At 42.3% G+C, this 25,117-nt stretch overlaps 1 protein-coding gene across 1 annotated transcript; it reads right to left on the reverse strand.

Annotated features, from left to right (window-relative positions):
- Nucleotides 1-1,594: 1,594 nt before the first annotated feature.
- On the reverse strand, nt 1,595-24,003 carry LOC308303171 (chaperone Ric-8A; the record flags this gene model as incomplete). The annotated part of the gene is made up of 14 exons (XM_080747495.1): nt 1,595-1,736; nt 5,646-5,928; nt 8,356-8,500; nt 9,757-9,852; nt 10,637-10,787; nt 11,770-11,864; nt 12,450-12,638; nt 14,239-14,374; nt 15,481-15,775; nt 18,876-19,143; nt 20,010-20,099; nt 21,441-21,458; nt 23,240-23,287; nt 23,914-24,003. The coding sequence occupies 14 exons, from the start codon at nt 24,001-24,003 to the stop codon at nt 1,595-1,597; spliced, it is 2,046 nt and encodes a 681-aa protein (XP_080603621.1).
- Between the last annotated feature and the right edge of the window lie 1,114 nt (nt 24,004-25,117).

The following is a 25,117-nucleotide window of genomic DNA, read 5'->3' on the forward strand; positions in this document are numbered from 1 at the left end:
CCTGAACCGGAAGCGGAAGTCCGTCCTCTATTTTGGCCCAGCTTACTGTCTGCACTCCGCGGCTTACAGATGGAGAATTTATTGATCAATTGAAAAAGTTTCAACGGATTTGAGAAGCTGATGGAATACGCGAACACACGAGCAGTGTCCGATCACGCACGATGGGAACTGGACGAGCGCCCACGTTAACAGGTACGACTCGGAGAAGCCGGCAGTGAAAGACATAGAGAAATTAACGGGCTTTACGGCCGTAAACTACGAATGAGTTAAGATGTATGTATTAGGGGTGCAGCATATCGAAACGAATATCGAAAATCGAACCGAACCGAAAAATATCGAATCGAATGACCCTGTACCGAACAATACAATACCACTCCACATCCACATTCCCCTGGAACCCCCTCAAGGACCCCTAGGGGTCCGCAGAGCCCACTTAGAGAACCACTACCCTATAGGTTGGGTACCGTATTGTTCAAAGTTAAAACAAAAAAATACATAAAAATACATTTATAAATCAAGGACATTTCTGTTTACTTTTTGTATCGAAAAAGTATCAAACCGTGTCACCAAAATATCGAACCAAACCGAACCATGAATTTTGTGAACCGTTGCACCCCTAGTATGTATGTATGTATGTATGTGCCGCCAAATGCTGTCTGCGGAATCCCTTTTCAAAAGATTGTCAAGCATTTGTCAAGAGTTTAAAAAAAAAATTCTAGCTTCGAAAATAGCAAATCTACAAGCTCACAACGTAGTTTGTCTTTTGCTGGGGACTCCCTGAAAACCCCTCAGGGATCCTTAGGGGTCCCTGGACCCCACTTTAGCCAGATTTCGACTGCAGCGTTAGCACCACACGGCACTACACCATACCACACCACATACAAATATGTACATTTTCATTACAGCCCGGTTGGTCCATGGTTGGTCAATTGACATGTCACACTTTGCCTTTTCTTAGGAGGTGGTCCTCAACCACTTTTCAATGTCCTGTTAATGAGTTCCTTGCTATAATAGTCCTACAGTATCGTCAGATTGCTGCTGCGCAACAAGTCTCTTAAATAAATAAATGTTTTTTATTGATGTATTATATTGTAATGTTTTGTATTTTCTCTTGTGTGCATGCCGTTTCAAACACTTCCTCAGAATCCACGAACAGTTATGTGTAAAACAGTAAGCCCGTTTATTGCATACTGAAAGAAACATAATTATAGGGTGTAGGGCTGTCACAATTATTAAATAATCGTCTAATCGCAATTATTTGACAAAATCACGATTATTTTTCATAATCATCAATCGTTTCCATTTTATATTTTTTATGTAAAAAATTGTGGAAATAGCTGATCTACAAGCTCACAACGTGTCGCGATGTTCTTTTTTTTAAGTATAAAGTTGTCAAATATGTCAGTAATTTCTTGTATATTTAGGTTATGTGTCACATCTACCATGTGCAACTTCAAAGCCTACAAGCCAAACAGCAATGTAATTCAACGACAAAAACACAATTAATCGTCATGTAAAATGTCATAATCGAGACAGCCCTAATAGGGTGTTTACAAAAAGAAAAGAACGAGAATCATATAGCGCATGGAGAATGTCATTCCTGTTGGCCTTGCTCTGCCTCTGTGTCGCTGTCGGCCCAAGACTCCTCTTCCTCAGCCAGCAAGGTGTTCCTCAAGCCTGCCATGGGGACAAGCTTTCCTTCTGCATCCAATCCCATTGGCTGGATAATGTTCTCCCTGGCCAACCCAACAGATAATAAGCCCATGAAATAAGAATGAAACACAAAACACAACTCCTTTTTATGTCTTAAAAACCCATTCAGAACGGGTACACATTATCGTGTATCATTATTTTATGCTTTAACTATTGAAAAAATAGCAGATCTACAAGCTCACAGCGCGGCACCGAGTGCCGCGTTGCGAGCTTGTAGATCTGCTATTTTTGAAAAATCGTGAAAATTCGAATTTTGAGCCGATTCTATAAGTGTCTTTTGAATCCTTTTAAGATTTTTTGAAAAACATATGTTTCTATGTCAGCAATCTGGCTAGCCATCGTCAAAGAAAAGGTCCTTTTCACTTAACTGGAGCTCAGTTAGTCTGTTCTTGAGAGACTACTATGTCAGTGGTTCTCAAACCTTTTCATGTGAAGGACCCCCAAAATAATATTTATTTGGCCATGGACCCCCATTCAACATATTTAGTTCCAGGGACCCCCCAGAAGCAAAATTTGAGTTACAAACGTTCGCTTTGAAAATACATATATATTTTTACGACTTTTTCAAAAATAGCAGATCTACAAGCTCGCAGCGCGGCACTCGGTGCCGCGCTGCGAGCTTGTATATCTGCTATTTTTCACTGGTTAAAGCATTCAATAATTCTAGGCCTAAATGGGTTAATTTTGATGACTTGAACTGGGTTGCCTATTTTGGGCATGTCGTAATGGTTGAAAATCTTACATCTTTAAATAGCACATGAGCTTGTAGATGAAAATGTTTGAAAATATTGATTAACGGACAACTTTGGTTCTTTTACAACATTGATTGTAATTAGAGAGAAAGAAAAGATGCTTTCAAATTGTTTTAGCGATTTTTGAGATTTTGATTTCAGTGGGTGGGGGCATGCGTACAAGTGGCTAAATGTTTTTAGACACAATAAGTTGGCAATTTCTTATTTACAGTAACACTACTAGAAAGATTGTGGTGCATCTTGGGAATGGGCTTCTTATCTTCTAAAAATACATATTTAGCCATTTTGTACGCATGCCTCCAACCACTGAAATCAAAATAGTTAAAATCGCTTAAACGATAGAAAGCCGTAAAGGAAAACATTTTAACACTCATCTTTTCTTTTCTCTAATTATAATCTCAAATATGAACCCTTGACAAATGTTGTCCTTTAAGTGATTAAATGAACACAGGATTTTACAGTGAATGAGACCAACACTCGAAAGTACGATCTAAATGTACAGTAGGCCTACAATATGTACCATTACAGCACTACCGAGCTCATCAGTAAAGTGCTGCCACTTCACTGGACAAGTAAATGATGTCTTACATAACCTTACATTCACTAATTAAATGGATCTATAATCGGTAGCCAGATAAGTCGCCCCAAACTCGTTTCCCAACGGGTCTGTGGCCTTAAGCTAGATGCAGAATAGACTAAAATCAAATATTTGCTTCTGGAGGTCCCTGGAACAAAATATTGTGATGGGGGTCCGTAGCCAAATACATATCATTCTGGGGGTCCTTCACATGACAAAGTTTGAGAAACACTGATGGCAACATAAGTTTTTTCAGAAAATTGTTATGATTTAGAAGACATTTGTAGAATGTGCCTATCAGTGGTTAACGACCCCCAAAATGTGTTTTTGGCCGTGGACCCCCATCTCAAAATATTTTGTTCCAGGGATGGACCCCTATTGCAAACTTTTTTGTTCCAGGGACCCCCAGAAGCACAGATTTGATTTTAGTCTAATCTGCATCTAGCTTAAGGCCACAGACCCGTTGGGAAACGAGTTTGGGGCGACTTTGAAAGAGGGCGAGTTTTCTGGTATTCCTATAATCCACTTATTCATATTTCTATGAAGGATTGTGGTATCACCATGCATAGAAAGAAATGGAATATAGACCCCCTAAAACACGCTTAAGGCCCATTCCCACTGGGCCAGATAACAGATATCTGGAGATATTTCTCCAGATATTTTTCCATGCAAAGTGGATGGTAGATACAGATAAAAAAAATATTTGCCACAGATAAAAGTATCTGTGGCAAATATCTGTGGTAGACTTTTTTTTTATCTGTATCTACCATTCACTTTGCATGGAAAAATATCTGGAGAAATATCTCCAGATATCTGTTATCTGGCCCAGTGGGAATGGGCCTTTAGCCTGGGTCAAAGTGGTCCACTGCTGGGGGCGAGCGCGGTCCCCGCTCAAAGAATGCGGACAACTCGGGGTAGTGTGATTTTGGGCGAGTGTTTCCAGTTACCAACAAATTGACACCGCAGTAAATCAACGGAAGCTTCCTCAATATAAAACCAGTGGTGTAAAGAAACTTAAAGGGGCACTCCACCACTTTTCAACCTATCTTCATATAATCGGTCCTCACTAATAAAAAATATCAAAAAAAAATTCTACTCAGTTTGGGTCTCATAGGAGAGCTGTGGGTGGGTCAAATCCTTCCTACCGGTGACATCATCAATGGGAAATGCAAGCTAATATAAACTGCAGGCTTTCTATTCCTGAAAAAGTTGCAATGTTAAAGTGGAAGCCATTGTTCTCGTGATAATATTTTTTTTTTTTTCAAAAATATTATTATTTTTTTTTGTCAACCGATGATGTCACCGGTAGGAAGGATTTGACAGCTCTCCTATGAGACCCAGACTGAATAGAAAAAAAATTGTGCTATTTTATCATGAACATTAGTGAGGACCTATTATATGAAGACAGGTTGAAAAGTGGTGAACTACTCCTTTAAGTACTATTTACTCAAGTACTGTACTTAAAGGAGTACTTCACCACGTTTCAACCTATCTTCATATAATTGGTCCTCACTAAAAAATAGCTTTTTTTTTTTTTTTTTTCAGAGGAGGGTTGTGGGCAGGTCAGAAACCCATCGTCTTGTGACATCATCGATTGGGAATCTAAGCTAATAGAAAATGCAGGCTTTCTACTCCTGAAAAATTGCAATGTTAAAGTGGAAGCCATTGTTCTCGTGATAATAAAAAATCGAAATATTTTTTTCAAAAATATTGATTAATTCTTTTTTTGGAAAATGATGATGTCACAAGACGATGGATTTCTGAACTTCCCATAGCTCTTCTAAGAGACTTGGACCGAGTAGAAAAAGATTGTGCTATTTTATCATGAACATTAGTGAGGACCTATTATATGAAGATGGGTTGAAAAGTGGCAAAGTCCTCCTTTAAGTTAAATTTCCAATTCTCTATACATTTTTCCTTCTACTCCACTACACCTCAGAGGGAAATATTGTAACCTACTTTTACTCCGTTGCAATTATTTGAAAACGTTCGTTAACCACTAGTTAGTTACTTTGTAGATACTGATTATTATTACAAAACATACATTAACCACCTATATACATTTCGTCCATTTGAAAATGTGCCGATCTACAAGTTTTTTTTTAATACATTTGAAACATGTGAGCAGGGGCGTCACACCAAATTCTGGGCCCTGGGTACAAGGATGCACTGCGGGCCCCCCATGAATGTTAACTGTTGAAAAATAGCAAGCTTGTATATCTGCTATTTTTGAAAAATCGTGAAAATGTGTGCAAGAAACCTATGTCAAGGACCCCCAAGATGATATTTGGCCACGGACCCCAATCTCAAAATATTTAGTTCCAGGGACCCCCAGAAGCAAAATTTGAGTTAGAAATGTTCGCTTAAAAAATACATATATTCAAAGATTTTCACACATTTTCACAACTTTTCAAAAATAGCAGATCTACAAGCTCGCAGCGCGGCACTCGGTGCCGCGCTGTGAGCTTGTATATCTGCTATTTTTCAATAGATAAAGTTACTAGGGCCCCTCCACCTTGGGCCCCAGTAACTCAGTCCCACTTTCCTACCCCTTGTGACGCCCCTGCATGTGAGTACCTTTCCCACCGCTGTGTGAAACTGACCTGGACAGTTTGCTGAAAAGCGTGACCAGCTTGTGGGCCTCCTCTTCTTTCTCCTCCTCCGTCATGCCCTGCATGGGGTCGGGCTGCTCCGCCTCCACGCGCCCCGTCACCGGGTTGACGCGGCCCTTGACCCGCCGGTACTCCTCGGTGTCCGAGTCCGAGTCGCTGGAATACTGGCCCGCCGAGGAGCTCCAGCCTTTGGGCCGCTGCCCTCCCAGCAGGCCCCTGGTGGCCAACAGGCCTGCCGCGTTGCCATAGCCCGTGTATTTGACGAAACGGTTCACTGGAGGGAAGGAAAAAAAATCAAACCCAGTTTGAAGTGGAGCAGTGCATTTGAGCATTTCATTTCATTAAAGGGATCCCATAATAATGGATCCCACTGGGAAAGATGGATAACCACGCCCCAGACTCATTTTTGAAGCTTGTGATTGGCTGAACCGGACGTAGGGAGCGCTCCGTTGTAGTCACTTGGACCGCGCGAGGTGCACCAAAACCCAATTATCATTGCGTTTATCGCGCGCTTGCCCAGGCCATAAATAGAACGATTGCATTCACCACGGCTTCGTAACTCGCGCGGCCGGCCCTGGCCAAGGTCCGCTGGCCTTCGCGCCGCTTTCAATGTCGTGGACAATAACTGTGAAAACGAGCGCTCTATGCCGTTTGCATCCATCTTTCCCAGTGGGATCCATAATCACGCATCCCTGGCTAATACGACAAACTACAATGTAAAATTAAAAACACCTACATTATTTTATTTCTTCTAGAAATAGCTAATCTTTCACTCAATAGGGGAAATGCCCGTCGCAAGTTGATGATGTCATAAATGTTATGTGTGATCTATCCCTATGGAATTTATGGCATTCATGTGCTAATAAAAACAAATGTAATACTTCTTATGGTTAATATGAGCATCAAATCAATATTTCAAATGTATTTGTGTTTTTCTTCTTTTTTTTTGCACATGCATGCCATAAATTCCATAGGGATAGACCACACATGACATTTATGACATCATCAACTTGGACAGGCATTTCCCCTATTGAGTGAAAGATTAGCTATTTCTAGAATAAATAAAATATATAAGGTGTTTTTAATTTTACATTGTAGTAGGACAATTATAATGTATTAAGGCATATTTGAATGTGTGTGTGTGTGTGTGTGTGTGTGCGTGCGCGCGCGCGTGCGTGCGTGCATGCGCGTGCGTGTGCGTGTGTGTGTGTGTGTGTGTGAGAGTGTGTGTAGAGTAGACACACCCACTCTGACAAATCTTGATTGTGGGACTGGAGAACTTCTTCAAGCACGTGCGTGCATTAGGGCATTCACGAATAGTGACTTTTAGTATTCTAATTATTCAACCTCAAAGTATTCGAATAGTCGAATATTCAACAGGACTGGCCAAACTGTCAAATATTAAGTAAGCAAGAGGCGAACATTGTGAAAATACGTATGTAGATCTGCTATTTTCACAATATTTATCTGCGGAACCGAGTCACATTAAATGTAATGCCTACAATTCCAAGTGCTTGTCAGGGTTCTTATGACTTCCTATCTAGCCAAGCTTTATAAACCATGAAGACATATATATACAGTATTTTTAAAGACAAAACAATACAAAAAATTAAAATAAATAAGCGAATATTCGATTTTGGTGAACAACGTTGAATAGTGACCTTGATATTCGAATATTCGAATGGTGAATGCCCTAGCGTGCATGCGTATGTGTGTGTGTGTGTGTGTGTGTGTGTGTGTGTGTGTGTGTGTGTGTGTGTGTGTGTGTGTGAATGGCCCTGTTTGCTGCTCATGGTTGAACCCAGCGTTATATTGATACCCAGCGGTATTGCAGCTTTTGGTACGGTGTACGGACATGACTACATGACTACTTAACTTGACGACACACAAAGTCAAACACCTGAAGCAAAAAAGGTGGCGTTTGGGAAAACATCCACAATCTCTAGTGGTCATTAAAGGGATAGTTCATCCCAAAAACGACATTTTTCTATCGATTACTGACCATAGAAACTTGAATTCATGCACATTCTTTTTGTTTTTGTCTCATTCTTTAAGCCAATAATTTGATGACCGACAATGGTTCCCTAATCCCTATGGAGACACATCAAATCATTGGCTTAGGAATGCAACAAAATATCCATGAGGTTACTCAACTGCAACAAACCAACATAAAGTTTAAGTGTATATAGACAGCAGTGTTTCTCAACCTTTTTTCTGCATGGGCACACTTTTCATGTCCCAAGAATCCATGGGCACACCAACATAATACAGGGGTGTAAATATCGTCACTGTCGGGAAGAAACCTTGTATCTCCAAGTTTCAAATTTGTACGTTTCTTCGCAAAGTAAAGCCCTGCCTCATCATACAAGGCTGTCACACAACAGTAGTGAAAACAGCCGATCTACAAGCACACAACGCCTCGCACCGCGAGGCGTTGTGTGCTTGTGTGCGTTGTGTGCTTGTGTGCGTTGTGTGCTTGTAGATCGGCTGTTTTCACTAGTTTAAATCATTTTTAAAATGTTAAAATACAATACTGGCTTTCAAGCAGTTTCAAGGGGCACTACTTGTCCCTTCTCAGGGGCACACCAAAGGTCCCAAGGCACAGTGGTTGAGAAACACTGTCTTAGTCAAAATAATGACACGCAGAAATAGCGAGATTTCTCCTGCCCGGAGCTGCACAGTGAATGAATTATGGTCTCACCGTTTTCTTTGCAGAGAACAAAGATAAGTTCGGCAGCGCAGTGCTTAAGGTCCGTGTCCACGTGGGTCATGAGGCGGACCAGACGACTCTTCACCGTACCGCCCTCCTCTGGCCTCACAGACACATCTCTCAGTGGGGGCAGGATCTGAGCAAAGGTTAGGACTGCAATTGAATTCACTTTCTAAAACGGCTACAAATGGTTACAATCCTTGATTATGATAGGCTGGTTTCCCTTTAATTGCTGTGGTATATGAAACTATAACCCACACCTTAAATCAGTTTATATCAAACCCAGGTGCGTTATTTCTTTCCACAGTGTTCCACAGGGCACCAATTATCTGCACCTGTGTTGTTGGCAAAAAAGCTGGGAACTACTTTGTTGTAGCTGGGAACTTTCTTGCAAACCTTGTAGTGAATTATTAGTGAAATAGAAGAGTTTTAATTGGTACATGTCAATGATTTTCCAAGTTTCCATTGTAACCGTTTTAGAAAAGCAATAAGCCACACAAGGCATGTGTTTACCTGTATTTTATAATGGCTGAGAGGCGTGGTGAGACACGAGGCGCAGCCGAGTGTCTCCAACCCTCTCAGGTTGGAGACACACACTAACCACATGCCTCTTGTGGCTTATTGCTTCAATATACAGCTAGGCCTGGCACGATTATTACATAATCATCTAATCACAATTATGTTGTCATAACCGTTTCCACGTTTAAAAATGTTCATATATTTTTAACCATTTTCAAAAAATAGTGGAAATAGGCGATCTACAAGCTCACTTGCGACGCCTGTTTCCACTATCAATGTTCTTTAGTATAAAGTTGTCAAATATGTTAGTAATTTCTTTGTATATTTAGGTTATGTGTCATATCTGCCATGTGCAACTTCAAAGCCTAAAAGCCAAACAGAAATGTAATTGTCAACGACAAAAATACAATTTAATCGTAAATTAAATTACATTATTTGAGTGACAATTAATCGTCATGTAAAATGATATAATCGTGCACGTGCACCCCCCACGCACGCACGCACACACACACACACACACACGCACACACACACACACACACAGAATGATTGTTCTATTATCACAAAACATACATTAACTACTTGAGCCCTATACATTTCGTCCATCTGAAGATAGCCGATCTACAAGCTCACAAGGCGTCACAGATCTGCTATTTTCAACTTGAAATGGGACCTTCTGCATAATGCGGACTATTACATTTTTATACCAATATTTTAGTGCTTTAACTCAAAGTCATTTTTAAATTCCTGACTTTTACTTGTAACAGAGTACCCCTGCAAAACACTTGAATACTTCTTCCACCACTGGCAAAAACACTGCACTGCAGTGAAGCTGAGTCTATGTGACAGCTTGTGTGGTTTTGTCCTCCTTACGTGGTTCCTGACGTAGTGTCGTGTTTCTCTGTGTGCGCGGCAGCTCTCAATCAGCAGGTTGAGGACCGGGGTCACGTTCTCTTTCATCTTGTCCTCCTGAAAGACATGTAACACACTTCTCTGTCTTATTTAAATACTGGCCCATCATTCTTCCATAATTATACATGTAGGCCTACAGTTCCTTAAAGAGGAGGTGCCATAGTTTTGTACTTTTTCTAGTTTTCATGTGTCTAGGAGGTTGACAGTACTTCATTAGACCCCCTGGTGTGGTTGTTATGAGCAATTATGTATTGCCTTTCTATTTGGATTTTAGCTGGAGGCTGCCACCTTGTGGGGTCAAACGTGCCGGTCCAAAAACACAGATACTTATTACATCACAGAATCAACCCCTCCCCTAATTACCATTCACCCAACATACGTGGGTGTGGCTAACTTCAGCTGGGTCACCACCCACCATGACAACCACCACGCATACCAATGAACTGGTGGGTGTGGCCAGACTGGCCACATAAAAACATTATTTTAACTCTTTCTGTACACTTTTTTGGAAAAAATCTTCCTCCTAGTATAATCATAATAGTAGATAATCATGTTTTATAGGGGGGGAAAATCAAGGCACCCACACTTTAAAGAGGTGGTGCTATAGTTTTGTACTTTTTCTGTTTTGTATGTGTCTATCGAGTAAACATTACATTAATGTATATGCATGTCTTCCCTGTGTATTTTTGGTTTCCTCCTGAAAGCTGAAAGCCTCCGAGTCAAAAGGCCCAATCGAAACACACTTCAGTGACAGAATAATCGCGATGATGACAAAATAATTGCGATTGGACGGTTATGTCATAATTGTGACAGGCCTATTCTCATCTCTCCCCGACCTCACCAGTTTCAGACGTCTCTCCATGAACTTGAGGAGGAGGTGCACACAGTCCATGTTGACGCCCCCGCTCTGCTGGGAGTCTGGGTCCGGGGGGATGGACAGCAACACGTCCAGACACTGGAGAGGTACAGCGGACAGCAGGTTGACTGTGTGGCTATAGAGAGAGAGAGAGAGAGAGAGAGAGAGAGAGAGAGAGAGCAGGGTGACCGACCCAAAACAAAGAAGAATCTTGACAAGGTACAGACTTATTAGTGAGCATAGGGATGGGACGATATGAAAATGTCATCTCACGGTTATTGTGACAAAAGAAATCGCGATTTTTACGATATTATCGCGATAATCAAAATCCATTATCCTGGGGCGGAACATTTGCCAAAAAATGGCAGGTTATTCACACCATAGAGACTTGAGTTCAATAATATTTATTTTTTATTTTTGTTTCATTCCTAAGACAATAATTTGATTACAACAAATGTACCCCCATTGATTCCGAAATTCCAAAATATATTTGGATCCCCATCCGGAATCAATGGGGGTAAATTTACTATAATATATATTTATTTTTTTGTCTTAGAAATGCGACAAATACAAAAAAAATAAAAAACTATTATTGAACTCAAGTCTCCTTGGCATGAGTAATCAATAGAAAAAAAGTCATTTTGGGGGGTGAACTACTCCTTTAATGTGTTAATATAGCATAACCTATAACAATACATAATTTCTCACTTGTGTTTGTATGTACACTGTTGGTAGCCTATCACTAAAGCTATTTGTAGTGAAGTTAAAAATAGGCTACTATATTTTTTGTGGTGTAGAAAAGTCTGAAATTCTTTAGTATAAGTAGGCTACCTCAAACCTAAACCTTTACATAATACAGTACTTGCACTTAGTTACTTTCCACCACTGTGTGCATATGACAAAGGATAGCTAAACAACTAGGCTTTAGCAAGGCAGGACAGTGCCGCCTGAGGTGACACGCCATTTGTTTAATGTACGGTAACCATGTAACCAAATTGCACTTTTGAGATTGACTGATAATACCCTTTGTCACAGAGAGTGGGCACTGGGCAGTATATCACAGTAAACATGTCCATGGTTATGTCACCAAAGTTCATTGTTCATGTTCACTCTCTCACCCCTGCAGCTCATCAGTGTCGTCTGTCAGCTCACAACGCCTCATCATGCAGAGACGTAGGACCGCCACTAGGTGTCGGTAGAGATCTGCGTTTTCCTGAGAAAGAAGGTAAGCCACAGTAGATAAGCCAACATCCATAGCCTACAACAGTGTTTCTCAAACGTTCAAATTTCAAGGACTCTCCATAACTCTGGCAGTGTACAAATGGAACCAAATGAACCTTAACAGGTTCATTTGGTCCCCCCCCCCCCCTCCCCATTTCCCCACTACCTCCCTCCCCCCTCACGCACGTGCACACATGCAGCACCTGTGTGTGCCTCCACCCCATCCCCCTCCCCCTCCCCCTCCTCCCCCTGCCTCCCCTCCCCTCTGCCTCTCCCCCCCCCCTTCTGCCTCCCTCCCCCCCTCTCTTTCGGCTCTTTAGCCTTTGTAATGTGTCTTGAGATAACCTGTTATGATTTGACACTCTAATACAAATTTAATGTAGATCTGCTATTTTCACAATAAACCGTGATATACAAAATGTAATGCCTCAACTCTTAGTGCTCGTCAGGGTGGAGGGGGTCCCCAAGTTCAAATATGATTATTTTGGGGGTGGCAGCCTGAAAAGGTTGAAAACCACTGCTTTACACCGCTGGCAACTGGGAATTAAAGACCATGTTCAGTTAGAAATCCGCTGACCTCGTCTTGCTCCTGACCGTGGGCGCTGTGGGTGATGTTGAAGAGGATTTTGAGGATCTCGATGGCGCGCTGAGACGCTTCGAAAGAGATGGGGGCCACCGCTGGACCCACGGCCGCCTCATACTGGTTCTTCCATTCTACCCCGAGGCAGTGCTCTAGAGTCGCTGTGAGGATGGACACCCCTCCTGCCTGGATCAATACAAACAAATGAAACGAAATTAACGAAATAAAAAGAAAATAAGCTAAAATAAAACTAAAACAATGACAGACAGAGGTGTCAAGCTGCCATACCTTGGCTCCGGGGGGGGATAAATGTACTTCGAATAAATTCATCATGCCTGTTGCTAAGGTATGGCAACATGACTGGTGCTGTAATACCTTAGCCTTTTTCTTTTTTTTTAGTCCCAAAGGGTTTTTAGCCAATAATCTTTTACCCCTTTTTCACTAACCTCGCCCACCAGGCTTTCTGGGGGAAAGCCTAGTGTTTGTTCACAACTGGCCGTTTGGTTTCCGCCTAAAGCGCGGAAACCACTAGAAGAAGCGGCGTCGTTTTGATTTGGTTCCCCCCGTTTGTTTCCCCAATCCCTATTAAAATGCTCAAGTAGCCTAGTGTAGTCTTGCCAGTCGCTACCAGTTGGACTAAAAGATGCATATACCAAGCGATTTTTTCAAAAGCAAAACTACTCCGCATCAAGGAGTTTATTAGGTAGGCAATAAAAGTATGTCCTTGAGTGCAGGGGAATTATTTTGGGTTAAAACTGAATCCGGTTGGATAGTTCCGGCAAATTGTAGTCCTTTGAGTACTACAACATGACGTGTTGTGGTTTCCGCTCCAGACCGGTTACAACCCCGAAAAGTGAAGTGATCCCTGGCTACTTTTCCATCCCAATTTAGTCGTTATACCAATTGATTCCTCCCCACACACATTGCTGTGTTGTATCCTAGTGACTCGAGGAGCCCCCACCAGGAGGATGTAGAGCCTTCGTCCTACTCCTCCCGCCCAACACTCCCTGCTGACAGGTGCCGGCCCGGCCCGTAGGAATACATGCAATGACCAGTATCACCCTCCCCGTCCGGCTTCCCTCCCCCGAACACGGACCAATATTGTGTTCGCACAGAAGCCCGACATTGCCGGTTGCACCACAGGGGATTCGAACCCACAACCTTCCGTGGTGGTGGGCAGGGACTTTACCACTGCGCCACCCGAGCGACATATTCCTCAGCTTTTGCTGAATTGACGCCACTGGGGACAGAACGTTTTCGGTCATGTCAAGGACCCCCCAGATTGATACGTATTCGTCCGCGGACCCCCATTTGAAAATATTTTATGCCATGTTCTTTTTAAAAGATAGCAGATCTACAAGCTCGCAACCACTAAAACCACTGTTTTAGTTGCTATGTAAAGTTAGGTCTGCTATTTCGCTGCGAAGGACCACAGCTATACACCCTTCTCTGGGTCTGCGTGTTAAAGTCAGTGATGAAATAAGATCAAGTAAAATGAAACATATAACATAATATATTGTTGTTGTCGGGGGGAAACCTTGTATGTCCAAAAACATTCATTTTGTGTTTATAATTTTAAAAATATATATTTAAAATAGTGAATATAGACCACCAACAAAAGCACACAATGCCTTGCACCTGTGCTTGTAGATCTGCTATTTTCACTAGTTTTGTGCGACAGTCCTGTATGATGAAGCAGGGCTTTACTTTATGAAAAAACATATTTGAAACTTGGAGATACGAGGTTTCCACCCGACGGTGACGATATATATAGCTTATATTTAACCTGCTGAAGCTCAACTCTCAGTTCGGGCCGCAGTGCAGTCATGAGGAACATGAGGCGTAATTCATAGAACTGAACACTGGAGGGCGGTAAGCAGTAGGCGTTTTTAGCCAGGCGTTCTGTAAGACCACTCAGAATCCTGTCGGAAAAGAAAAAGAGGTTAATTTGGCTGGTGATATCATGATGCCGCCAAAGTTTGTGAGAGATGTCAGTTACTGTGTGTGTAGTCTCGCGTAGCCAGATAACTATTCCACAATCTCCGAATGCTATACAGAGTCTGGAACTACAACTCCTGAACGTCAAGTAATGGAAGCTGGCATTTCCGTTCATGAAAATATATTTTAAAATGTCATTTCTGCTAAGCAGAAAGCTAAATATGCTTAGATGATAGGATAAATGTGTGCGATGTTAAAAAACGAAACGGAAGTGTGGAGGAGGCTTCACTTCCGCTTTAACCGGTTACTCATCATAAAGGCCCTTTCCCACTTGGCGCGATAACGATAAAAAATATATTGTTTTCAATTGAAGTGGATGGCAGCGTCCACACCACAACGATGAAGCCGTCATAATTGATGTGAGCACCGACATATCGCTATGGTTATCTTTATCGCGGTGGGAATGAACCTTTAGACCTCTGTCGCCCCAGACTGTACTGTATGACGGGAGCATTTCCAAATTGCGGCCACGCGAGACTACTGTGTGTGCGTGCTAGGGCATTCACGAATAGTGATTTTAAGTATTCGAATTATTCGACCTCAAAGTATTCGAATAGTCGAATATTCGACAGGACTGGCCAAACTGTTAAATATTAAGTAAGCAAGAGGCGAACATTGTGAAAATAGAAGATCTACATGCTCACAACGCCTCGCGTTGCGAAGCGTTGTGAGCATGTAGATCGGCTATTTTCACAATATTTATCTGCAGAACCGAGTCACATTAAATGTAATACCTACAATTCCAAGTGCTTGTCAGGGTGGGGGTCCCCAGTTCAAATATGTTTATTTTGGGGGTCACGGCCTAAAAAGGTTTGAGAACCCCTGGTATTAACAAATTCATCCACGACTTCCTATCTAGCCAAGCTTAATAAACTATATTTTAAAGAGAAAACAATGTAAAAAAATAAGCGAATATTCGACTTCGGTGAACAACGTCGAATAGTGACTTTGATATTCGAATATTCGAATATTTGGTGAATGCCCTAGCGTGCGTGTGTTTGTGCGTGTATGTGTGGCCCCATGAGCCCACCTCAGTGTGCTGAACCTCTCCTGGTACCAGGGGCTGTTGTACATCATGTTGCACAGCACCTTCATGGCTTCCTTCCGCAGCTCCTCCTCCTCCGCTGTCACTCCGTCCTCGTCCCCTCCCCCCTCTTCCTCCTCGTCCTCCTTCCTGCTCTCTCGGCGGTCTTTCCTCCCGTGCTCCAGGGCCCCGCCGTGCCTGCCGCCGCCCCTGTGCGTGTCACCGACGCTGGCGGGCTGGCCGCCGCATCCTTCCGCGGCGTCTCCGTTGTTGGTGGTGTTGCTAACGTCGCTCTCGGCGCCTGCGTCGAGTGTAAAGCACTCGTCATCCTCCTCCTCATCCTCCGTCTCACCTAGGGGTGCAACAGTTAAAGGGATAATTCACTTTCAAAATAAACCTTTGGTCATTTTAATTTGTTGATTCAGTATTTAGATATTTGATGTAAATGTTGCTAGGCCCTCCTCCTCCTCCACACACACCCATTGTAACTTCAAACTCCATTTTAACCATGATAGATTCACCCTTAAGTGCTGTTCGGGTCATTTTGACCCGTTTTACATTTTCATTTGGAAAAAAAAAGGTAGAAGTTTAAATTGTTTCCACCTGAAACTCACTGGCCTTAAAGATTCTTCTGAGATGAACATGTAAAAAAAATATTTTTGCACTACACCCATGCTACACCCCCCTCATATTTTTTGAACCTTAAGTGCTGTTCGGGTCATTTTGACCCGGAAGCACAGATGCACAGAAATACACAGTATTATGCCAAAACAGAGACACACAGTCACCCCCACTTGTCACCCCCACTTCTAACACCCCCCTTCCGAAGCCCCATTCCGAACCCTCCCCCCCCCCCCCTCCCCACACTTAACCCCTGATGCACAGAAATGCAAGGAATCATGTACAAACACAGATACACAATCACCCCCTAACCCCTTCCACCCCTCCAACCCCCCTCACCTCGCCCTTACCCCCTCCCCTCCAAACCCCCCAACCCAACCCCCCCCCCCACCTCACTCCCACCCCCCCCGCCACCCCAGATGCACAGAAATAAAAGAAAGCATGTATACTAACACAGACACACAGTCACCTCCTTCCCCCCCCCCCCCCCTCCTATCGCCCTCACCCCCCACATCCTTCACCCCCTCTCCTCCTCACCCCTCCCCTCCTCACCCCCTCTCCTCCTCACCCCTCCCCTCCTCACCCCTCACCCCTCCCCTCCTCACCCCTCACCCCTCACTTATCTGAAGTTTTCCTTGTGACTGTACTGTATCTTAGGGGAAATTTTAAATTATTTTACATAAACATAAGGTGCTGTAAAGTAACACTGTATTTCAGGGGTGCTGTGGATGAAAATGTTGTTTACAGGGGTGCCCTGAGACCAAAGTGTTTGAAAACCTCTGTCCTAGTGTATACGTTCAAGTGTATATTCATATGTGACGTTCATGTGTGTTCACATGTGTGTTCAGCTCTATGTGAGAATGATGTCCTGTTGAACCACAAGTATTCAATTAATGGGCATGTTGTTCATAAAAATATTGCCTGATTTTCATTTTGTCCTATAAGCATGAGCAATATTGCCCAGTATTAAATAAAGTAGTTGTTTTACATGAATTTAAGCTAAATCATTAAAAACGCCTAGCTCTTTCAGTGTTTAATGTGATATAGCAAAGCAAGAATGCAAACATTTACCATATATATCATATGAATTGTTTGGTATTGAGTCAAAGTCAATGTATCATGATGATTTGTTAAGTTAAAATTTATATTAGTGTTGTTTTTTTTAAACCAAATACCCCCCGGGTCAAAATGACCCGAACAGAACAAAGGTGTAGTGAATCTGAACAGAACTTAAGGGTTAAAAACACACATTATTTTTTTCTGGTGACTCATACTACCCTCCTAATACGTGAGCAGGCCGTGTTTTTTCGATAACCTTTTCCATTTATTTTTAATCATTATTTGTTGTATTTCATTGTAACATTGGAGTTACAATGTGTGTGTATGGGGAGCGGCCCTGGAGGAGGAGGGCCTAGTAACATTTACATCAAATATCTAAATACTGAATCAAGCAAATTAAAAACTGTCCAGGGTGCCTGATTAGACGATAAAATGACAAAAAGTTTTTTTTTTTTTTTTAAAGTGAAATATCCCTTTAAAGTACTTGTACTATTACATCTCAGAGGCAAATATTGGACTTTTACTCCACTACAATTATTTGAAAACTTTAGTAACTAACTAGTTAATTTGTAGATGTAATTATACTCACAAAACACACATTAACCACTTCAGCCCTATACATTTTGGCCATTTGTAACAGATTAAATTTGAGTAAAATGGTAAATGGTGCATTTATATAGCGCCTTTATCCAAGGCGCTTTACAGAGATTGTGCATTACATCCACCCACACATTCATACACCGATGGCGGAGGAAACCATGCAAGGCACCAACCTGCTCACCGGGAGCAACTAGGGGTTCTTCAGGGAGTCTTGCTCAAGGACTCTTCGACACCAACTCTGGGGGAGCCCGGGATCGAACTGGGAAACCTTCAGGTACCCTCAGTGTTATAAGACAGCAACTCTACCCCTGAGCCACTGCCTAGTACTTTCTAGGGGATTTCACGAATAGTGATTTTTAGTATTCTAATTATTCGACCTCAAAGTATTCGAATTGTAGAATATTCGACAGGACTGGCCAAACTGTCATTAAGTAAGCAAGAGGCGAAGTAAGCAAGAGGCGAACATTGTGAAAACATTTTCACAATATTTATCTGTGGAACCGAGTCACATTAAATGCAATACCTACAATTCCAAGTGCTTGTCAGGGTGGGGGGCCCCAGTTCAAATATGTTTATTTTGCGGGTCACAGCCTAAAAAGGTTTGAGAACTCCTGGTAATAGAGCATTAACAAATTCATCCACCAGGGGCATTGACAACTCATTCTTATGACTTCCTATCTAGCCAAGTTTTATAAACAATATATTTTTTTAAAGAGAAAAAAAATAAAAATATGCGAATATTCGAATTCGGTGAACAACGTCGAATATAGTGAATAGATAAAAGAAAAAGAAGCGCTACGTGGGTCCGTGAATGATGAATACGCTGTAAACAGGTGTTCTTCGGAGAGGGTATCTGAATATTAGGACAAAAACTTTAGTTCCATTCCGTAGTAACAAAAATGTTCAAACGTAAGGTGTGGAACAAAGAGAATCCAAGGCAGCTCTGTTTAGCTCAAAGTAGAAAAATATTTATTTAAATCATAGCAGCAGCAAAGAAAAAAAACTACCTACGCGTTTCAGCCAAGAGTGGCCTTCATCAGGGTCCGCTGTGTGACTTTGATATTCGAATATTCGAATATCTGGTGAATGCACTAGTACTTTCCCCCACCACTGAATCTCACCCTCATGCTCATCACTGGCCCGTTTAGCTTCAGCGAGGGCGGCTATGATGTCGTCATAATTGTCAGATTGGAGGTCGTTGGCTGCTTCTTCTTCGCTGGAGGAGGTCAGTCCGGCCAGCCGGGCCAGCGTTAGCAGAGCGCTGTCGGTTAGCAGGGGGCCCAGAGCCCGCTTGTCCCTGGAGAGGATCCGTAGAGTGACCAGACAGACTCTCAGCAGACGAGGCTTGACTCCCGCGCGAATTAACCTCACCAGTACAGCCGCTAAGTTCTGAGGACACAGAGAGAGAAAAGTAGATATTATGGGCTAGCTGATTTATGTTTTAAAGAGGTGGTGCCATAGTTTTGGACTTTTTCTGTTTTGTATGTGTCTATGGAGTTAACATTACTCTAAAGGAAGTCCATACTGTCTCCGACTACTGAAATCTTCGGCGGAAAGGTCCGGTTCAACTACAAAATGTCGTCTAATATGTTGTGGCCACATGAAAACATTCTGCACACTTTTTTGAAAAATATCCTCCTCCAATTATAATCATAATACCTGATGATCATGTTGTAGGACTAAATCATGGCACCACATCTTTAAGAAGGGAGATTTTACTGATTTGTTGGTTAAAAACCCATTTAGGCCTGGAATTATTTTATACTTTAGCTATTGAAAAATAGCCGATCTACAAGCTCACAGCGCGGCACTCGGTGCCGCGCTGCGAGCTTGTACACAAAATGTGAGCTTGTACACAAAATGTTTGCACACAAAATGTGTGCAAAGCTTCTGGGGCCTTGGAACTAAATACTTTGAGATGGGGGTCCGTGGCCAAATACATATCATTTTAGGGGTCCTTGACATGAAAAAGTTTGAGCACCACTGACATAGAAAACATAGGTATTTCAGAAACCTGTTAGGATATCGAATCAGGTCAAAAAGTATTCAAAGTCTTACACAAATGTTCACGATTTTTCAAAAATAGCAGATCTACAAGCTCGCCGCTCGGTGCCGTGCTGTGAGCTCGTAGATCTGCTATTCACTATTTAAAGCATAAAATAATGGTTAAAGTAATAATAATGCATAATAATGCGTTCCCGGTCTAAATGGGTTGAACTTAAACGGGAGGAAGTGACATCATCAAGGTAGCCTACCTGTCTCAAGATGAGGCCGCGATCCTTTTCGTCACACTCATCGCTGTCAGACTCCGACTCCACGCGCTTCCTCACTTTGTACTTCCTGAACTGATCATGTGAGACAAACAGGGACGTGCAGAGAATCTTAAAGAGGCAGGGGCTGACATTTCTAAAAGGGCCTTTTGGTGGAAATATCGAAAATAGCCGTCCTCCAAGCTCACAATGCGTCGCAGTTTCGATACTTGATACCACACTGGAGTAAGCATAATCAAGTCAATACTGGAGATGTGGTGTAACAGCATGGATTTCTACATTGTGAGGGCAATTCTTTCAACATAAGATGCTGCATTCAAGTTCAGGAGAGTTTGGACAAGGCAATTCTCTTGAATGTTGCCTTCAGGAATGGCATGGAAAGAGGGCATTAGCATTTCTTTCGCCATAGTGAAAACTGCATTCATGGAGAGGGCACTTTTTACAGACACATTAAAGGGCAGGGGCTCAAGCCCCTTTTGATTTCTATGTGTGCATGTGCCTGGAGACAAATACGTTGTTACGGCTCTCGTAAGCGTGCGTAACACGTAATATTCCTGTGCAATAGGCCTACATACACATTGTATCCTGTTTGGCGGAGACCGTGTGTGTGCAAAAACTTTACTCTTCAGGAAATTGAAAAGAAAAGAACCTGCGTTCCGATGGATACAAATGTAGTTACTATTTAGTATCATAGCACATGTACAAGCTCTCAACACTGTTGTGAAAGTATAAAACATGGTTTTAATTTGTGGGGGAAAAATATATAAAATAAAACATATGGCGATACAAGGTTTCTGCCTGACAGTGAGGCTAATGCTTTGTAATGGGGTGTAACGATATAGTAACTGTAACGAAATATCATTTTTAACTTAAAAAATCGAAGTATATCGAAATGAAAACAGCTAAAATCGAATCGTAACGTTTTTTTTTGTATTGTATCAAATCGGCAGTGCAAAGAATCAATTGTATCAATACTACCTACTTGTGCATTGTATTTAGCATTTTTAAGAAGAAAAATGAAAAGGAGGGGTTTAATTACTTTTCCTTTTCATATATAGCTACACTGGTCTATCGATAAATGTGTGTAATCTATGGGTTCATGTCAAGGTGCAGGTTTGTCAATATACAATGTCCAGGTATTTGGCAGATAATCACTGTGTTTACTTATTTATATCCATAATAATACATGTTTCCCTTAAAAACCTGCACTATCCACACCTTTCACACAGATTTAATTTCTTTGCTAAATAGTTACTATATCGATTTTAAACCATTTAATCGAATCATATCACCATGAATGAACCAATATCGTCCACGTATTGTATCGTCAACCATGTATCGTGATATGTATCGAATCGCTATTAAAATGTATCGTTACCCCTACTTTGTAAACAACAACAATACAACAATAATTACCTCTTCTAATTTTCTTTGCTGCAGAAGACAGATAGTCCATTTTCAGTGAGCATGAAATGGGGGGGGGGGGGGGTTACAATATTGGTGTTCATTAGCCTGGCAAGTCAGATAAATGACATCACCTCACCTCAGGAGTGTAGAAAAGACACAACACACAGTACAGTATGTTCACTAATTCAATAACAATGGTTGTGTTTAATCTGCGTGTGTGCATGCATGGACAGGGGATCAGGGTCGACTGACACAGCAGAACTCTTAATCACAGACGATGTCTTTGGGGTGGGGGTGGGTTGAGGAGGATCCTCTGTTATGGGAGCCTGAGGTTTTCTCTGTGCTTTTTTTTAAAGATATATCTTTGGCTTTTCTTCCTTTATTGACCATAATTCACACCGCGGCCATCTTGGATTGCATCACCACATGGGGATAGGCAACACGTCTGAGCCTGCATTACAAACCATTGTAAATGAATGGAGCGATATGGTCCCAAAATATGAGTTCTGTTCCACTCATTTATTTTTTTTATTTTTTTATTTTTTTTTGGCTTTTTATGCCTTTATTAGATAGGACAGTAGACTGACAGGAAATGGGGAGAGAGATGGGGAATGACATGTGGCAAAGGTCGTCCGGATCGGGAATCGAACCGGCGACGCCAGCAGGCATCATAGCCTAGTATATGGTACGCGCCTTGACCACCAGGCCAGCGGGCGCCCCCCACTCATTTCTTTTAACCAAATTGACAAATGGGCAGGTGACAACGTCAACATCCCCCGAAAAAGGATTCAAAAGAAGGGCTACAGTAAATGGATTGAACGGTACATCAAGATGACGCCTAATCGTTTCGGTGGCCCCCCCTCTGATGCCAACACTGGGACACAGTTTCCACTCGCACATGAGCTACTGTATCTCCAAATAGAACAAGCAGATTGCCCACGAAACATGCCGCCTGGGGTTGAACCCTATGGCATTTTCTTTAGCACCACCCTCGGGCCATAATCTCATGATTGAGATATTTCATTATGTAATTGCATTTCGACGTTGTCGGGTGGAAACCTCGTATCTCCAAGTTTCAAATGTGTACGTTCTTTCGCAAAGTAAGGCCCTGCTTCATCGTAGAAAGCCATCGCATAAAAGTAGTGAAAACAGCAGATCTACAAGTGCTTGTAGATCGGCTGTTTTCACTAGTTTAAATCATTTTTAAAATGAAAAATGCTAAACGAACGGTTTTGGACATGCAAGGTTTTCACCCGACAATGACGATATTATAGAATGAAATGTGATTTTGATGAACCTATGACCGTTACTCTCTCACCACCAGCATACAGTTGGGTGTAAGGGGCAGCACAGTCTCGAGGGTGCTACTACAAAAAACACAGTAGACCAAGAACCTATTCAATACATTTCAAAAGACAATCAAAAAACATCAATAATGTAGCTTCGATGTACGATAGAATGCCAAGTCGAAAAATCGCCTGACATCGGTCTATATGACAATGCTATCTAATCTAAATGACACATATGGTCATCGAGGGTGGGCAAGTGCTACGGTAAGTGCTATGGGCTAAGGTGGAGACTGAAGAGGTGAGTCTTCAGACTACGGTGGAAGCTGTAGGGAGCAGTTCTAATTGAAATGGGAAGTTCATTCCACAGTCTCGGGCCTGGGACGGGTGGTACGTTGTCCTGGAGTTTTTAGTGAAGGTTCTGTCAGCATCCCTCTGTTAGCTGATCTGAGTGAGATCTATACAGTATGGTGTGTAAAATCTAAATTAGGCTCAACTCTGCAGCTAGTGAACCATACTTACTTTCCTTTGGTCCCTCTCCTCTACGTCCAAGAAGAAGCACTGAGCATACTGAAATAAAAATAAACATTTGTAAGAAGGCATCATATGAAGAATTGACTGGAATATTGCTGGTCTGATAATATAGAATGAGACAAGCCTTTCCTGGAAGGAAGTTCTTGTGTATCCTCAATCCTCTCTGTGACGGCCCCTATGGCCTTATAGGAATGTGTGGGTGTGTGCCTTTAACCATCTTCTTGCAGTGCTGGTTTGGAGGGTGGAGTGTGAGGCAATCAGCGGAAGGAGAGTCACCTGGCCAGTGCCTCTCCTCACAGTATAAAAGACCTGCTTAACCTTCCTTCTTTCTCTTCAGTCCTCCTCAGGCCGCTGGAGCGGCAGGCCACCCCGGAAGAGCTCTTGAGTTCACATTATGTTCTGTTCAACATTAGTCTGAGTTAAAGGTGGGCAGTTAGTTTCCCTGCCCTTTATTTTGGAAACCGTTTTTGCCTTAATTGCTTTAATTAATTCATTTTGTAAATAAAAACACTATCTTTTGCATTTACCTCCGTGTCGTCTCCCCTTTTTTGTGGTGGTCCGGGAGCCAGACCATCACATTTCAAAATGGTGTGAGGAGCGACGAAATAAAAAATAAGCACTGTGTGTGTGTGTGTGTGTGTGTGTGTGTGTGCGTGCCTGACCTCTTTATTGAACTCTTGTAGTTGTTTTTGAACGCCACCTCCATTCCCCGCCCTGATACATCGGATTATCTTCTCCACATCCAAGCCCATGCTTCACACGCACGCATGCACACGCGCACGCACGCACACACACACACACACACACACGCACACACACGCGCACACACACACACCATAACAAAATTAACATTGCATAAGGATTTGGTAACTGTGGTTAGGCAGCACCAAACAGAGCATAATGACAATATAAGCACGTTGTCAACAACTCAACATAGTGTTTGATTGCGTCTCATGAATTAATCTTACCACGGCTGATTAAAACTACGAAAATGTGTAAATGTTCTCAACAGCCTTCCGGTAGCACTCATGTAATTCCTGTGAATGTTGCGAGTGGAGCAGAATCAAAGTCTACTTTTGATTACAATACTGACATTTAAGCAAAGAAGACAATGCACAGATTCTTTGCTTGGAATTATCCACACACATATGTTATCACTCCATATGTTACAGTAACTGCATGTAATCTTACCTTTATCAGATGGATAAATGTGGATGAGCGGGCCAGGTGTTCACCACAACGTACTGTATGTAGGCTACTGTACTATCACCTTCAACACTCACATTTGTTTTTGTCAATCTCCCTTCAAATATGCTCAATACAAATACATAATACTGTTCTGCGCGCAATCTAACGCTCTGTCTCTGTCTGTCTCTGCTTCCCTCTAATCCTAGAGATACAGGACCCATGGAGTGGTTATGATTATAATCCACTAATGGACTTTGATTCTATCTCTCAGCATATTGCCCCCCCTGCCCTCCCCCCTAACCCTCTACAGATTTTCCAGGCCAGGCCTGTACTCTGCCTCTGCCTCTCTCTCTCTCTCTCTCTCTCTCTCTCTCTCTCTCTCTCTCTCTTGTCCAGGTCTGTACTCTGCCTCTCTCTCTCTCTCTCTCTCTCTCTCTCTCTCTCTCTCTCTCTCTCTCGCTCTCTCTCTCTCTCTCTCTCTCGTCCAAGTCTGTACTCTGCCTCTCGCTCTCTCTCTCTCTCTCTCTCTCTCTCTCTCTCTCTGTGACACATTGTGAGCTTATAGATCTGCTATTTGAGCGGTGGTCACACCGTCTCCATAGCGTGGCCGTGTGTGTATGTATGTATGTGTGTGTGTGTCTGTCTGTATGTAGCCTGTGGTGTAGCCTGCTATACCTT

The sequence above is a fragment of the Nannobrachium achirus genome (assembly GCF_963921795.1).
Source record: "Nannobrachium achirus genome assembly, chromosome: 18".
NCBI classification, from domain to species: domain Eukaryota; kingdom Metazoa; phylum Chordata; class Actinopteri; order Myctophiformes; family Myctophidae; genus Nannobrachium; species Nannobrachium achirus.